The following is a 15,489-nucleotide window of genomic DNA, read 5'->3' as shown; positions in this document are numbered from 1 at the left end:
CCCCTTTACTGGCTCCACCCCTGCCTCTTTGACCTGTCTGTCTCCTCTCCACCTATCTTCTCCTTTATCCATCTTCTATCCGCCTCCCCCTCTCTCCCTATTTATTTCAGAATCCCCTTCCCCTCCCCCATTTCTGAAGAAGGGTCTAGGCCCGAAACCTCAGCCTTCCTGCTCCTCTGATGCTGCTTGGCCTGCTGTGTTCATCCAGCTCTATATCTAGTTATCACAGGTTCTCCAGCATCTGCAGTTCCTACTATCTGAGTGCGGAATCTGATCGGTTTAGGGAGCCGCTGGGTGGTTGCTCATGAGAGGAGGGGGATTGTGCGATTGGGCAGATTTATTCTACTGCTCGGTTGAGTTATGCAGCCTTTCGACTGGTTATTAAACTAATATTTATAGAATACGTACAGTATTGCAGCGAAGTCCCATGTTTCTGGCTAAAGCCTCCGTCCAGAGCTCATGCACAGGGACGTTCTTGGAGGATCTCGGGTAGCGGGAATCGGTCCATCGGGACTAAGCTTGAACCTCCCGAGCAATTTCCATGGATGTCCGTGCGTCAGGACTCCCGCAGGGTTACCTCAGACAGTCTGGAGACAAAGATTTATTGAATTTATAGCTCTGCTGGTCTTTGGGAAATCTTTTGTGAGACTCACCCACTCAGTGCCCTCTTCTGACAAGAACTGGGACTGCAAAAGAAGCAGTGCCGACCTCGTACATTAAGTGGTGATCGTTCGAACAGAACGTATCAAACTGACATCATTCATGCTCCTTTTTGTCTAGGCCCAAAACGTCAGCCTTCCTGCTCCTCTGATGCTGCTTGGCCTGCTGTGTTCATCCAGCTCTACACCTTGTTATCTCTAATATTGGCTAAACCAGCAGACATTTATTGGAAAAAGAAGTATTTTATTCTCGAATCTAAATCAGGACTCCGTAACCATGATGTGTCGGTGTTGAATTGGGGTGGACAAAGTCAGGACAGCAAGCTCCAGTTTACTCATGGCTCTGAGAATATCACTCGGTTATGGTGAACAAAGTCAGAAATCACATGACACCAGGTTATAGTTCAACAGGTTTTTGAAATTACAAGTTTTGGTGCTGCTCCTTCACCTGGCGAAGGAGCAGTCCTCCAAAAGCTTGTGACTTCTGACTTTGTCCAACATACAGTGATATTCTTACTTCACCTGACAAAGAAGCAGTGATCCGAAAGCTCGTGATTTCAAATAAGCTTGCTGAACTACAACCTGGTGTGCCTTTTGTGCAATAGAATGTTGTATTTTGATGCGGGCTGTGTGAGGCAATGGTGCTAACTCGAATTTTAAACATGCATTTCTAAGAGTGATTCCTGGACCTCCCCCTGACCTGGTTTATTCCTATTTCCTGCAGGAAAGCCCCTGGATGGTGGAGAGAAATATTCCTTAACAAAGAAAGAGCACAGTGGCAAAAACCATGGAATGCAGCTAGTAAATCCTAGCCAGCATTTGACACTGAAACCTCAACGAGGAAATCACCATTCACCAAAGGGAACCATACACACAATAGTGAACCCTTCCAAAGTTCCATCTGTCACCACACTTGTGGCAGACTCTGAATATGTAAGTGCCAGGTTTGGCAGGAGGAGCAGAGTGCATTCCAACAAATTCAAAGTACATTGAATTCCTGTCCAGGAGAGCTTCAAGTTAGAGCAAATACAATGTGGAGCTGGAGGAACACAGCAGGCCAAGGAGCATCAGAAGAGCAGGAAAGTTGACATCTCGGGTTGGGACCTTTCCTCAAATGGGGAGGGGGAAGAGAGCTCAGCAATAAATAGAGAAGGGGTGGGGCTGGGGAAGGTAGATGGGATGGTGAAAGATGAGTGCAGGTAGGCGGTGGTGGGGATTAGTCAGTGAGGTGGGAGGAGCAGATAGGTGGGAGAGAAGATGGACAGGTTGTGTCAGGTTCAGGAGTTGGGGATGAGAGGGAGAGTTGGACATGGGATGAGGCCAGGGGTGGGGAGATTTTAAAACTGGTGAAATCCATGTTTAGGCCACTGGGTTGTAGGCTCCTGAGGCAGAATATGAGGTGCTGCTCCTCCAGTTTGCAGTTCTTGCTATCTCTTTAAGTTAGAGCAATTTGGTTTGCAGATTTAAACTGTCAAAGGCTGCATTAGTATAAGAATAGGAGTGTCCTGTAATCTCATTGAATGTCCATTCTGAAGATCCCAGCTAGCAAGTTTGGACGCTTGTAGATAAAAGTGGATGCTTGGGTGAGAATTGTATCAAACACCAGTTTTCTAATTCCAAGAAATATATTGCATTGTTTAAGTACCTTTCACTACCTCAGGCTGTCCCAAAACACTTTCTCATTAATTCAGGTATCATTGTGATCCTGAAAACCATGACTTTAAATCAAACATTGATTCCTGTGGGAATCAACGTGAGATCCAAACCTAGGTTCCTTTGGACATTTTCCAATCAGAAAAATGTACTGCTTGGAGGATCAGGTAGTTGAGTTGCTTGGAGATTTTTGCCCCCTCAGCCATGTTAATCTCACCTCCTTGTTTCTGTTGAAGTCTTCCTCTGTGTTCAGAGTCACAGAATTGTTACAGCACAGAAGGAAGCGATTCAGCCTGCTGTGCTTGCACTGGTTCTATTACCTTGTACCAATTTACTGCCTTTTCCCCAGAACCCTGAACACTATTTCAAACCAGAGCTGAATTAACCTTTTTCCCACACTCTCTGGCTGCCATCAATCAATGGAGGTGTTTGACTTCTTTCAGGGATGATTTGAGGACACTAATGGCAGTGGCTTTGAGTGGTTAATGGTGTCTCTTTAATGGTGTCTCTCTCTTAAAATAGCTGCCTTCTCACATGCTGCAGAATTGAACAAGGGCCAGACTTGGGGTGGGGGATTGGGGACACATTCCAAAACTGATCAATTTAAGATTCAGCTTCCTGAATAGTAAATATCAAACCTTGTATTTGCCACTCAAACAAGTCCTGAGACAAGGAAAGCAATGTTCCATGCTGAACAGTATCAAATGGTCTCCTTGCGTCACCTGATGTGAAGCACCACAAACAGTTACAAAATTTAAATTGCTGTGCAGAGTCAAGAAGTGGGGCTTCTTTTAGATTCACAAATGAACAGCCAATGCTTCAATTTATTCCTTGCAAAACAAACAACTGTTGATTTGGATATTCTTCACTAAGAACTTTGCTTCAGAGCTTTTTCAGAAAAAGCTGAGTCACGGTTCCCTCAAGTGCAAAAGACAGCCTGCAGTCCCACCACCTTCGGAATCGATCGATGGCAATTGGGTCGTGGGATCCAATGTCATGTCGACATCAAATTACGTAAAATGATGCGTAATGTCAAAGCTACATGAAATGCTGCATAACAGCGCAAAATAATGTTGCATTGAAATTGAAGGCGCAAATTGGAATACTGGCCCGAAAAATTGCATGATTTCAAAGCAAAACTATTTAAAGCTGGGCAACTTCAAAACAAACATGGTGTAATTACTTATTTGATGCATAGTAATGGCAAGAAAAAAATGACAACCAATATTTGCACAATGCAGCAAATTATAATTGTACATGTGTAATAACCCTAAATCATGTGTGTCTTAGTGTCATCTCCTGTACATGTACACTGGATAAAAAGGAATGATTCACTCCCATATAGCCTGTTTGTCTGTGTACATATACAGGTTACTGGGCGGGTAAAAAGAAATGATTCACCATAGCAGCCATCCGAAGTTGTTTGTGTCCAAGTGACTGACTGGTTATCAGAACATTTCCATTTATGTCATTGGATTAATTCAAGTGGGGTTCTCCAGCATGTGAGTAACTCCAGTGAGAGTAACCAGAGTCGTTGCTGTGGAGTATGTAACACCGCAATGAAGCATGTCTTTCTGATGGTGACCTGGTTGTGGGAGACACTATGCTGAGGATGTGTAGGGAGAGAAGGATATAAATAGGATAGTCATGGCCAGTGGAAACTAGGCACAATGGAAAGCCCAGCGCTTTGAATAAGTGCAAGTTGGCATATTAAATATAGTTTCCTCTTCTACCCCTCTCCTAACCTACCAACAAGTCCCATCAAGATCTTGCAACGTGCAAAATAACCTTTCCCTTCATTAGCTAGAAATCCTGCCCCCCCACCATTTTTCCCATTATCCAACTCTTTAAAATCAGGTATGGAGAGAAAGTAACACATGACCAAGTATGATTTGATATAAATGACTCATGAAGCATTAAGTTTTAATGCAAGAACATCAACTCACAGGTGTCAGCAAATATATTTACTCTCCTAAAGCTGCTTAAAACTTGTCTCCGCTAACTTAATTACTGTTCCTTCTAATCTTCCACTTGTGACTGAGTTTTTACTGAGTGAGATGAAATTAAGAGGTGCATTGAGGTGGTTCTAATAAAGGCCCAAAGTGACACTGTTTCTGGGTAGTTCCTGTCTCAGAAGCCACTTGTAATGGCAAAGATTCTGGACTTTTACCTGATGTTGTGTTGTGTCGAGCATTTTAAGGTGGTAGGATGAGTTTGAGTCTCTAGAGAAGTAGTAAATCTGCACCAACCACCCAATGAGCTTCAAGGTCAAGATGTTGGTTTGGGGTGGACCCTTGCCTGATGTTTTGACTGGAACAGATAATTTTAAAGTCTGTAGACCGGTAAGAACATTTTAAATAAGTGGGGGAAAAAAATTGGGAAGAGCATTTACCAAATTTAGAACATACAATATTCTGGAGATGGTCTTCACAATGGATGTTCAAAATGTAGTTGGGTGGTAAAACAAGAAAGGCCTCAGTGGGACAACAACTATGAATTGGAGAGGATTCAGTAAGTGTTGGGGTACTGTAGGGTTAGAGGTTGATGAACAAATGCAACTTTGGAATTTGGAACGGTTGCTCAGTGGTTAGCACTGCAGCTTCACCGAGGCAGGGACCCAGGTTTGATTCCAGCCTTGGGCGACTGGCTATGTGGAGTTTCCTCCAGGTGCTCCAGTTTCCTCCTACAGTCCAAGGATGTGCAGGTTAGGCCATGCTAAATTTCCTGTAGTGTCCAGGGTTGTGTAGGCTATGTGAATGAGCAATGGGAAATGCGAGCTTATGGGGGTGGGTCTGTGTGAGGGGGTCTTGATGGGCTGAATGGCCTGCTTCCACACTGTAAGGATTCAATGATTCTAACCAATTGTTTCTCTGCTTAGGGTCCATGTCGTAGGGAGATGGAATCAATTCTCCAGGACCTGAAACCAGAGTTTTTCCATAGCCCAGAGGACATTTACATCCCAAACTGTGATAAGCAAGGGTTCTACCGGAGCAAACAGGTAAATAATAACAAACATTTCCCAACTGATTATATGGTTCCTGAATCGTAACGGGAAGCCCTTGCCACTCAACAGTAGTAAAGTCTGAGGCAAAATTGTGTAAAATGGGTGAGTGTAAGACAGCAGATGCTGGATTTAACTGTGTGCCATTGCTCCCACCCCACCAGTAAAATACATTGGGGATGGGGTTCCCCACCAGTTGCACGTCTGGCAGCAACACCTACTGTGGGGGCCATGGTCAGAAATACAGTACGTCTGGGGACAGGCTGGTGTGACAGTATGGTATCCACATTCGAGAAGCCAGAGGGAAGTATTAAAGGGCACCATGGGGGCATTGCACACAGGGCCCCCACCCTTGTCCAACACCAGCAGCTAGAACTGCTGGTCTTCCTATCTGGTATGAGCCTTCCCCTGTGGTTGGTAAGACAGCAGTGATTCAGGACGTTGCAATTAAATGGCCATTAAGTGCCCACTTACAGTCCTCAATTAGCATAAGGATGTGTGAGCTGCCTGACAGCTTGTTTCAGTTATTTGCCAGTGGGGCACTATATAGTCAGATCCAGTCCCAGATTTCTTAAGTTTGATTTCCTGAATGGACTATTTTTCTTCCCCTTCCCTGTTGTTGGACACTGAGGACAATTGTCATCCTTTTCCCCCCAACCTTGAGTGTTACCAATTAACTCATCAATTCCCAAAGTCTGTTCAGTTTGGCTCTGTGCCAGTCAAGTAACTGAAAATGCAGAAACCTGGATTCTCCAAAGTCAATTTTTATGCTGCTGTTGAACTATTTAAAATAAATGAATTCCTGGTGCTGTTGTCAATGGGTACGGCATTGTGTCCAGTCCTGGCTCATGGGATGAAAGTCATAGGATACGGTGACTTTCAGCATCTCAGTCACCTGAGATAAGGAAGGGCGATAAACTGAGCCAGATCTCAGGGTGGCACGGTGGTTCAGTGCTGCTGCCTCTCAACGCCAGGGACCCAGGTTTGATTCCACCCTTGGGTGACTGTCTGTGTGGAGTTTGCATATTCTCCGTGTGTCTGCATGAGTTTCCTCCGGATGCTCCAGTTTCCTCCCACAGTCCAAAGATGTGCAAGTTAGGTGGATTGACCATGCAGCGTCACAGGGTAGCGGGCTGGGCCTGGGTGGAATGCTGTTTGGAGGGTTGATGTGGACTTAATGGGCCAAATGGTCTGCTTCCACACTCCTCATTCTATGATGACTTCTCCTGTACGGTTCTGTTCTGCTGCTGCTGTTTCTTCTTTTTAAAAACTTAACTTGTCTTTTAGATGCAAACACATTTTTATAAGTTTCTCAGTTGGTCACATTCTCTCTGTACCTACGCCAGAAAGTCAAGGCACAATTTAGGGACTTGAGCTATCATCCAGACTGACAATCGATCACAGTACCAAGCGAGGGCTGTTGGAACATAAATGTTCTTAGGCACACACTATCTTGGGAAGACAAGCAGAATGGCAAAGGAAGGAGGGCGTAATCCTGATAATAAATGTGGGCCTCGTGAGAAAGAGTCTATTATCAGAAAATCATGAATTTGAATCCATGTGAGTGGAAATTTAGGAATAATGAGTCAGCAAATACTGGTGGAGGTAGTTTATAAACCCTTAAAATAGTTAAACCATTAAAATATAAAGCCTATTTTTACATGCTCCAATGTACCAATTGCAAGGGACTTCAATCTTCTTTTAGAGTGGATGAATCAAAATGGTGAGAGTGGTTCAGGAGATGAGCTTGTGACTTTTGTGCCTGTTTCCTGGAACAATATGTGGTGGAAGCATAGAGGGATATACCTATTTTAGATCTATATAGTGTAATGAGGCGTGGCTAATTAATATTATTAGACAATCTGCTGGAAGCTTTCAAAGAAGAATCTAATATCTATGTAATTGCATTTGTTTAATTTTAAGAGGGGAACTGACTAAGCTTGGTTGGGTAAATAGACTAAAAGGCGTGGTGGAAAATAAACAGTGGGAAACATTTATTAAAAAGATGTTTGACAAAAATACATTCCATTTTAAAGCAAGAAGGATCCATCCATGATTGACTAAGGAAGTTAAGGATAGTATTGGATTAAAATGAGTGTAAGAACGTTGCAAGTCTATGGACTTGGGAGTGTTTTTGAAACCAGCAAACATTGATAATAAGGGAAAATTAGTACACCAGAATAATCCAGCCCAGATATGAAAAGACTGTAAGAGTTTTTAGAAGTACTTAAAGGCGAGAAGCTAAAGTAAATATTCATCTCTTCAGAGCAAAGACTGGACAAACTATCAGGGAGAATGAGGAAATGGTAGAGACACAGAACAAATACCTTTGCCAGTATCCACAGTGGAAGACACACAAATTACATACCAGAACTAGCTGGTAGCTGAGGGGCTAATAAGAATGAATGATTTATTATCGCGTGTATCAAAATACAAGCTTTGTTTATGAGTGGTACAGGCAGTAAGCAAAGGATGTACAGATCAAAAAGACTTAGACTGAGGCATACAGGTTACATTGCACACGGCGTGTGCTAAGATCAATGTTAGCAAGATCGGTGTTATTTGAGGCTACAGAGTCCATTCAACCTGGATAATGGCCGGGAAGAAGCTGTTCCTGAACCTGCTTGTGCATGTGTTCAGGCTTCTGAATCTTCTGCCTGATGGAAGAGGTGGTAAGAGGTCATTACTGGGGTGCAATGGGTCTTTGTTGACTGCCTTTCTGTGGCAGCGAGCCCAGCTACCAAACAGGAAAAGGCCAGTGTCCTGTGTGCAAAGTTCATCTTCTTCTGAAGAAGTCAGATATTAATCTGTGTGCTCTCCTCTGAGGGTAGCACTGCCTGAAACTTCTAAAGAGAAGATTTCACTACATTTGGTTGGCTTCCATGATGGTCTGGGCTGTGCACATCACCTTCTGTAGTGGCCATACCTTTTATGCACCTGGACAGTATGCTGTCAATGGTGCATCCATAGAAGTTCATAGATCATAGAATCCCTACAGTGTGGAAACAGGCCCAACAAGTCCACACCGATCCTCAGAGTATCCCAACCAGACCCATCCCCCTATAACCCACCTAATCTAACATCCCTGAACACTACAGGCAATTTAGCATGGCTAATCCACCCAACCTGCACATCTTTGGACTGTGGGAGGAAACCCACGCAGACACTGGGAGAATGTGCAAACTGCAACACAGACAGTCGCCAGAGGGTGGAATTGAACCCAGGTCCCTGGCGTGGTCATCCACTGTGCCACCCCAAGTTGGTGAGGGACCTTAAGGCCTTGCCAAATTTCCTGAGCTGCCTGAGGCAGAAGAGGCGTTATGTCTTCTTGAGCATCTATGTGGGAAGTCCAGAACAGGTTGTTAGTTATCGTCACTCCAAGGAACAAGATGCTTTTCACCCTCTCAACCTCAATTCCGTTGACATTCCACGTGTTCTCCTCCTTTCTTTCTGAAGTCAATGATCAGTTCTTTAGTTTTGCTGCCATTGAGAGACAGATTGTTTCCATTGCAGCAAGCCCTCTAATTCCCTTCTCTAGTTAAACTTAGCTACTCCAGGGACTCAAATTTTAAAAATGCCCTGGTTGATGGCCTACATTGTAAGGATTCAAAAAGAGAGAGCTGCAGAGATTGTAGATGCACTGATTGTGATTTTCCAAAGTTCCCTAGATTCTGGAATAATCCCAGTAAATTGGAAATTAGCAGTGTTAGTACTGCCTTTCAAGAAACTAGGGAAGAGAGTTAGCTTGCTGTCAGTCATCAGGAAATTGGAATTTGATTACTCATAAAACCATATGAACTCTTTCTAATCATATTATGAAAGGAAAATTTGTGTTTGACAAATATTATTAAAGGTTTTTGAGGATGTAACTAATGTGTGTGATCAGGTAGATGTATATATGGATTTCCAAAAGCCATTGATAAGGTGCCTTTCAAGGACTAAATGAATTTGGGGGTGACATATTAGCATGCATAGAGAATTGGTTAAGGGATGGGAAGCAAAATGTAGGATTAAAAGGACATTTTCAAGTTGCCAGGCTGTGACTGGTGGCTGAGTGCTGCAAAGGTTGGTGCTGGGGCCTCAGCTACTTAGAGGCAGAGAGTAATTTATCTAAGTTTGCTGATGTTACAACACTTAGAAATGTAAACTTCAAGGCTGCAAAGAGCTCTAGATAGTTTGGTGGCAGTCACTGGTTGTCCATCGATGAGAAGCTGGGTCTAAAGTTCCCTGGAGTTTAGAAGAATGGGAGGTGATCTCATTGAAACGTGCAAAATTCTGGACGCGTTTGACAGAGCAGATACTGAAAGGTTGTTTACCTGGGCTAGGAAATTTAGCACGTGGGATCAGAGACTAAGATGAGACAAAATTTATTCACTCAGGATTGTGAATCTTTGAAACTCTCTCCTCAAGAGTTGAGGATACTCTATTGTTGAACATATTTTAAGGCCAAGAGAAACAGATTTTTGGTCTCTTGAAATCGGCAGGAGAGGTGGTGCTGAGAAGTGGAGTTGAAGCCGTGGGGCAGGTGCAAAGGGCTGAATGGTCTACATCCTGATCATCTTGTGTCTTGGACAGTGTTTTATGTCAATCAACATCACTGAGCATATTATCACATTGCTGTCTGTGTAAATTCTCTCCAGGTTCCCTACATTAAACAAAACAATTCTCTCCAGGTTCCCTACATTAAACAAAACTACACTTCAAAGATACTTAATTGGCTACAAACTGTACTGGGACATCTCAATGTGTTGTTTGTCTGTTTCTCTCCTTCCACTAAAGCCAGTGTTTTCAATGTTTCATAGTGCAAGCCGTCAAGAGGCAGAAAACGGGGTCACTGCTGGTGTGTGGATAAGTATGGTCATTCACTCCCTGGGCTACCAAACAGGAAAAGGCCAGTGTCCTGTGTGCAAAGTTCATCATCTTCTGAAGAAGTCAGATATTAATCTGTGTGCTCTCCTCTGAGGGCAGCACTGCCTGAAGCTTCTAAAGAGAAGATTTCACCAGAAAGAATAACTCTCCAATCAGCCTTAATCTCTACCTAGATCCTAAATCAGCTCCTAGAATGAGCCAGCTTTCCTGAAATGACACCTGGAAGTCGCTTAGTTTAAAGGTTAGGAAATATGTCACAACTGCAATGAACAGTTTCTGAAATCCCACTTTAATGCTGATTCCTACTTGTTTAGAGCCTGGGGCAAACTTCTTTGCCGAGCTGCCCGGTGTCCAGTGTCTGGCATTATCAGACACACTGACATGGCTTCACTCATTTTCCAGCACCAATCTTGATTTGGAGTTTTAAGAAGTCCTGCTGGTGATAATGTTCCTGGTAGAACTACTTTGGGCCTGTTTCTGCTAAACTGTGGCATCCAGAAAATGCTGGCTGACTCTCCCTGGTCACTCAGTGGGTGAAAACACCAGCTGACCTGGTGCTGAGCCAGACAAACTAGTCTATACCATTGCTTTATTGCCTGCTACCCAATGATCCCTTCAGGAAAGTGTACCTTTGTAGTTGTCGAGCTGTGATTCTCTCTGTTGCACAGCTTCCTTGGCTCCTCACACTGGCCAGCTGTCTTAGGTGCTGATAGTGGGGTCTGAATGAATCAACCCCCTCAGGAGAGCAGAAAATATGAACTAACTTTTGAGTGTAGCAGTCTCTTACTGAAGCTGTAATCCAGAATCCATGATTAATGTTGTCTGATTAGGTGACTGGACTGGCCACACGTTTACCCTGTAGGTTCAGTCCGCTGGAGTGTTTAATGTGTCTCCTCCACATATTTTGAGTATAAGTTTTCAAATAAGGTATTAAACTTTTGGGAAAAAAAAATGCAGGGTGAAGTTGGAGGCTGCACACTGGCAAACAGACTTGTGAAGCTTCTATTTTATCATATCTCATAATTGTCATGCAGAATAATTGGCAATGACTGTTCATTGAAGTTTGATTTTCTTTCTTGACATAGTTTTGTGCAGAAATATTTTTGAATGGATTATATGTCACTGTCCTCCTATTTCTCTTCAAACAATGTCAAACTATTACTTTCAATTTTCTGCCTAAAGGTCCCTGTTGACTGTCAGGATATTTCTTGGGTATGTACTCTCCTTGTGATCCAAGTTAGTGTGGGTACACAGCCCAAGCAGTTTTATATCATTTTGCAGGACTTGATAAGTACTATGTAATTTTTTTTAAAACTGGGAGTATAATGCATCTATATATTTAAATTCCATAGAGAAATACTGAAATGTACTTGAATGTAGTGTCTAAAATCAATAAATACTACTTTATCATAAATTTGTGGTATTGCTTTAACATTTGGGAGTTGTCCGTGCAATTTTATCTTTTCTGATCTCATGATCATCTTTGGGATAATTGGTGAGGGATTTGTGTGCACAGCATTCAATAAAAATGGAAATAGTTAACCTAAATCATCTAATTGTGACTTTTCTGAAGGAAGGGTTGCCTGAGACACTGACCGTACTTTCAGCACAGGAGGTTGGGGGGGGGTGGTGCGGTATGTGTGACTGCGAGAAATACTTGGTCCTAAGCAGCAAGAAGCTACTAGTTCTCAAATATGCATCATTCTGTGCGGTGTCATTCAGTGTAGGTGTGCTGGCTCTTTGAAATTAGTCCCACTCTCATCTGCTCTTGGCATAAAGCCCTATGAGTTCTTCCCATTCACATACTTATCATATTCCATTACCCCTTTAAAAGTTAAGATTGAATCTGCTTCCACCACCTTCAGGCAGCTCATTCCATTTAGCTGTTCACCTGATTATGGCCAAGACCAGGAGCAGATCCACAAGGAGGTACTCTGATCTAGATGCCCAAAGATCAGAAGTGTGGGGCTGAAGTGCAAACGAAAACACAAGATTTTTTTTCAAATTACTGAAAAAAGGGGTGCAAGCACCCACAGCCAATATATGCATGGTCCTATAAAATAAACAGTTGGGCTGGGAGTCCGTGAACTGCTATAGTCTATTAACTAAAAAGGCATTTGGCACACTTGCTTTCATTGGTCAGTGCATTGTGTAGGATAATTTGCTGTCCAACTTAGGAGGTTGACTGGAGAAATTTAAATCTTTTAAATCAGAGTTACTCACTGAATGTGTTTAAGGCAAGGCTAGATAAATTTTTGAACAGTAAAGGAATTAAGGGTTATGGTGTGCGGGTGGGTAAGTGGAGCTGAGCCTCAAAAAGATCAGCCATGATCTTATTGAATGGCAGGGCAGGCTCGAGGGGCCGGACGGCCTACTCCTGCTCCTAGTTCTTATGTACTATGCATTTCTGTGAATGATGGGAATAGAACAAGTAATTTTGGAGTTACAGACATAGATTGCCACCTGGGATGATGGTGTTGAATGTTCCTGGATGAAAAGTGTTCAGATAAGGAAGGAAAGGGATGGTGTAGAAGAAGATTGCAATGGCTGGAGGGATGTTTGCCCTTCTCTGTCTTTCACACTGCGACTATCTGAGGGGTTGGTAATCAGACTCTTGCTTTTCCTGATATATAGATTAATTATATGGATATTAGCGTTAAGGGAACAACGTCAATCTTTGCAGATGATCCAAAAATTAGAAGTATTGTAAACAGTGAATAGGATAGTGTACAACTCTAATAGAACACTGACAAATGCATAGATAGGTGGCAGACAAAGTTTATTGTGAGATGGAAAGCACAGGTAGATAGACAGCATAAAAAAGATGTACTATTCTTAAGAGTGTAGATGTGCATAAATCATTGAAGGTGGCAGGACCTGTGGATAGTGACGGAAATAAAGCAAACAATATTCTCAGCTTAATAATTACAGCCTTAGCGTACAAGAGCAAATAGGTGATATTGAACTGGAAAAAGATACTTGTTGGACCTCCACTGGAGAAGTGTGTACAGTTGTGGATGCCATATTACATGAATGCAGTGAAGCAGTTTACAAGAACAGTTCCAGGAATGATAAACTTCAGTTATGAGGATTGATTGAATAAAGGGGACTGTTCTCGTTGGAGACAAGAAGACTGAGAATAGATCTGATAGAGACCACATTGGATAGAGGAGACAAAAATAAACTATTCTGGCTCCTAAAAGGAACAACAACAGAAGGGGTTTAAAGCGTTCGATAAATGAAGCAAGGTTGAAGTGAAGAAAAGCTTTTTCACTTCGTGAGCAGTCACGGTATGGAATGCACTTCCTGGAATGCTCTCGATGCAGATACAATCGAGGCATTCGACAGGGCATTTAGAGACAGAGTTATACAGCACAAAAACAGGCCGTTCGGTCCAACTCATCCATGCTGACCAGATATCCTAAACTGACATAGTCCTATTTGCGAACATTTGACCAATATTCTTCTAAACGCTTTCCATTCTTGTACCCATTCAAATGTTCTAATCATCCACCATTTTCTCTTGGCAGCTTTTTCCATGCACACACCAACTTTCCTTAGGAAGTCGAGTGGAGAAATTTAAATCTTTTATATCAGAGTTACTGTGCATTTCTGTGAATGCAAGGAATAGAACAAGTAATTTTGGAGTTACAGACATAGATTGCCACTTGGGATGATGGTGTTCCAACAATAAGAGACTTGGCTCAAGATAAGGTAGGACTGGGTGCTGAAGATTCCTGGATGAAAGGTGTTCAGTAAAAAAGTTGCCCCTCAGGTCACTTTTATTTTCTCCCCTCTCACATTAAACCGATGCCTGCTAGGTTTGACTCCCCAACTGTGGGAAACATAGAATTATCATCATAGAATCCCTACAGTGTGGAAACAGGCCCTTCAGCCCAACAAGTCCACACCAACCCTCAGAGCATCCCACCCCACTATAAACCCACTTAATCTACACATCCCTGAACACCACGGGCAATTTAGCATGGCCAATCCACCTCGCCTGCACATCTTTGGACTGTGGGAGGAAACCCACGCAGAAACGGGGAGAATGTGCAAACTCCACACAGACAGTCACCTGAGGGTGGGATCGAAGCCAGGTCCCTGGTGCTGTGAGGCAGCAGTGCTAACCACTGTGCCGCCTAACATACCTTAGCTGTTCACCGTATTCATTCCCCTCATGATTTTAGGAACCTCTATAAGGTCACCCCTCAGCCTGCAACATTCAAGAAAAAAATAGCAGCAGGCTATTCAGTCTCTCCCTTCAGCTCAAACCCTCCAATCCTAGCAACATCCTTGTAAATCCTCTCTGAGCCCCTAGTTTCAGCCCTAAACCTAATACTAACCCTAACCCAACTATAGCCTCTGCCCTAACCCTAACTCTAGCCTCAGATCTAAACTTAACCCTTAACCTAGCCTCAGAACTAACCCTAACCCTAACCCTAACCCTAACCTTGGCATCAGCGCTACCCCAGGACTTAGCCTTAATCCCAGCCCTAATGCTAAACCTAGCCTCGGCCAAACCCTAACTCAAGCCTCAGACCGAGCCCGAACCATAACCTCAGATCAACCCAAACCCAAGTGTCAGCCCTAACCCTAACCCTAGATTCAGCCCTAGACCTAACTCTAGGCTCAACCGTAACCCGAACCCTGTCCTCAGCCCTAACGCTAACCCTAGCCTCGGCTGAAAACCTAACCCTAACCGAAGCCTCAGCCCCAAACCTAACCCAAACCCTAGCCTCAGCCGTAATACTAACTCTAATCCTAGTCTCAGTCCTAACCCTAATCCGAACCGCTGCCCTAAATCTAGCCGTATCCCTAACCCTGGCCTCAGCCCAAGCCCTAAACATAACCCTAACCTCAGCCTCAGCGCTAACCTTAACTCTAGCCTCAGATCTAAACCAAACCCTTAACCTAGCCTCAGACCTAACCCGAGCCTCAGATCTAGCTTTACCCTAACCCTAAACCTAACCCTTGCCTCAACCCGAACCAAGGTCTTAGCCCTAATCCCAGCCTCAGTCCTAACCCTAAATATAGCCTCAGCCCTAAACATAACACTAGCCTTAGCCCTCACCTGAATCCTCGCCTCAGCCCTACCACTAACTCTAAGCCTAGTCTCAGTCCTAACCCTCACCCTAATCCTAGCCTCAGCCCTATAAACCTAACACTAACCCTAACTCAACCCTAGCCTGTGCCATAAACCTAACAATCATCCTAAACCGAGTCTCTGCCCTAACCCTAAAACTAACACTAGCGTCAGCCCTAACCCTAACTCTAGCCTCAGACCTAAACCGAACCCTAACACTA

The 15,489-nt window shown here is 43.5% G+C and overlaps 1 protein-coding gene across 1 annotated transcript in view; it reads left to right on the top strand.

The window, feature by feature from the left end:
- LOC109926523 (insulin-like growth factor-binding protein 5) overlaps window positions 1-11,596 on the top strand; it is a 13,370-nt gene extending 1,774 nt beyond the window's left edge. Inside the window, exons 2-4 of the mRNA XM_048618890.1 lie at window positions 1,384-1,592; window positions 5,191-5,310; window positions 10,116-11,596. Of these exons, the coding sequence (XP_048474847.1) occupies window positions 1,384-1,592; window positions 5,191-5,310; window positions 10,116-10,256 (470 nt within the window). The 3' untranslated portion in view covers window positions 10,257-11,596. The remainder of the gene's footprint in view (window positions 1-1,383; window positions 1,593-5,190; window positions 5,311-10,115) is intronic.
- The last annotated feature ends 3,893 nt before the right edge of the window (window positions 11,597-15,489 follow it).

This window comes from Rhincodon typus, chromosome 41, assembly GCF_021869965.1.
Source record: "Rhincodon typus isolate 14 chromosome 41, sRhiTyp1.1, whole genome shotgun sequence".
Lineage (NCBI taxonomy): Eukaryota > Metazoa > Chordata > Chondrichthyes > Orectolobiformes > Rhincodontidae > Rhincodon > Rhincodon typus.
This window is presented reverse-complemented; position numbering and strand designations above follow the sequence as displayed.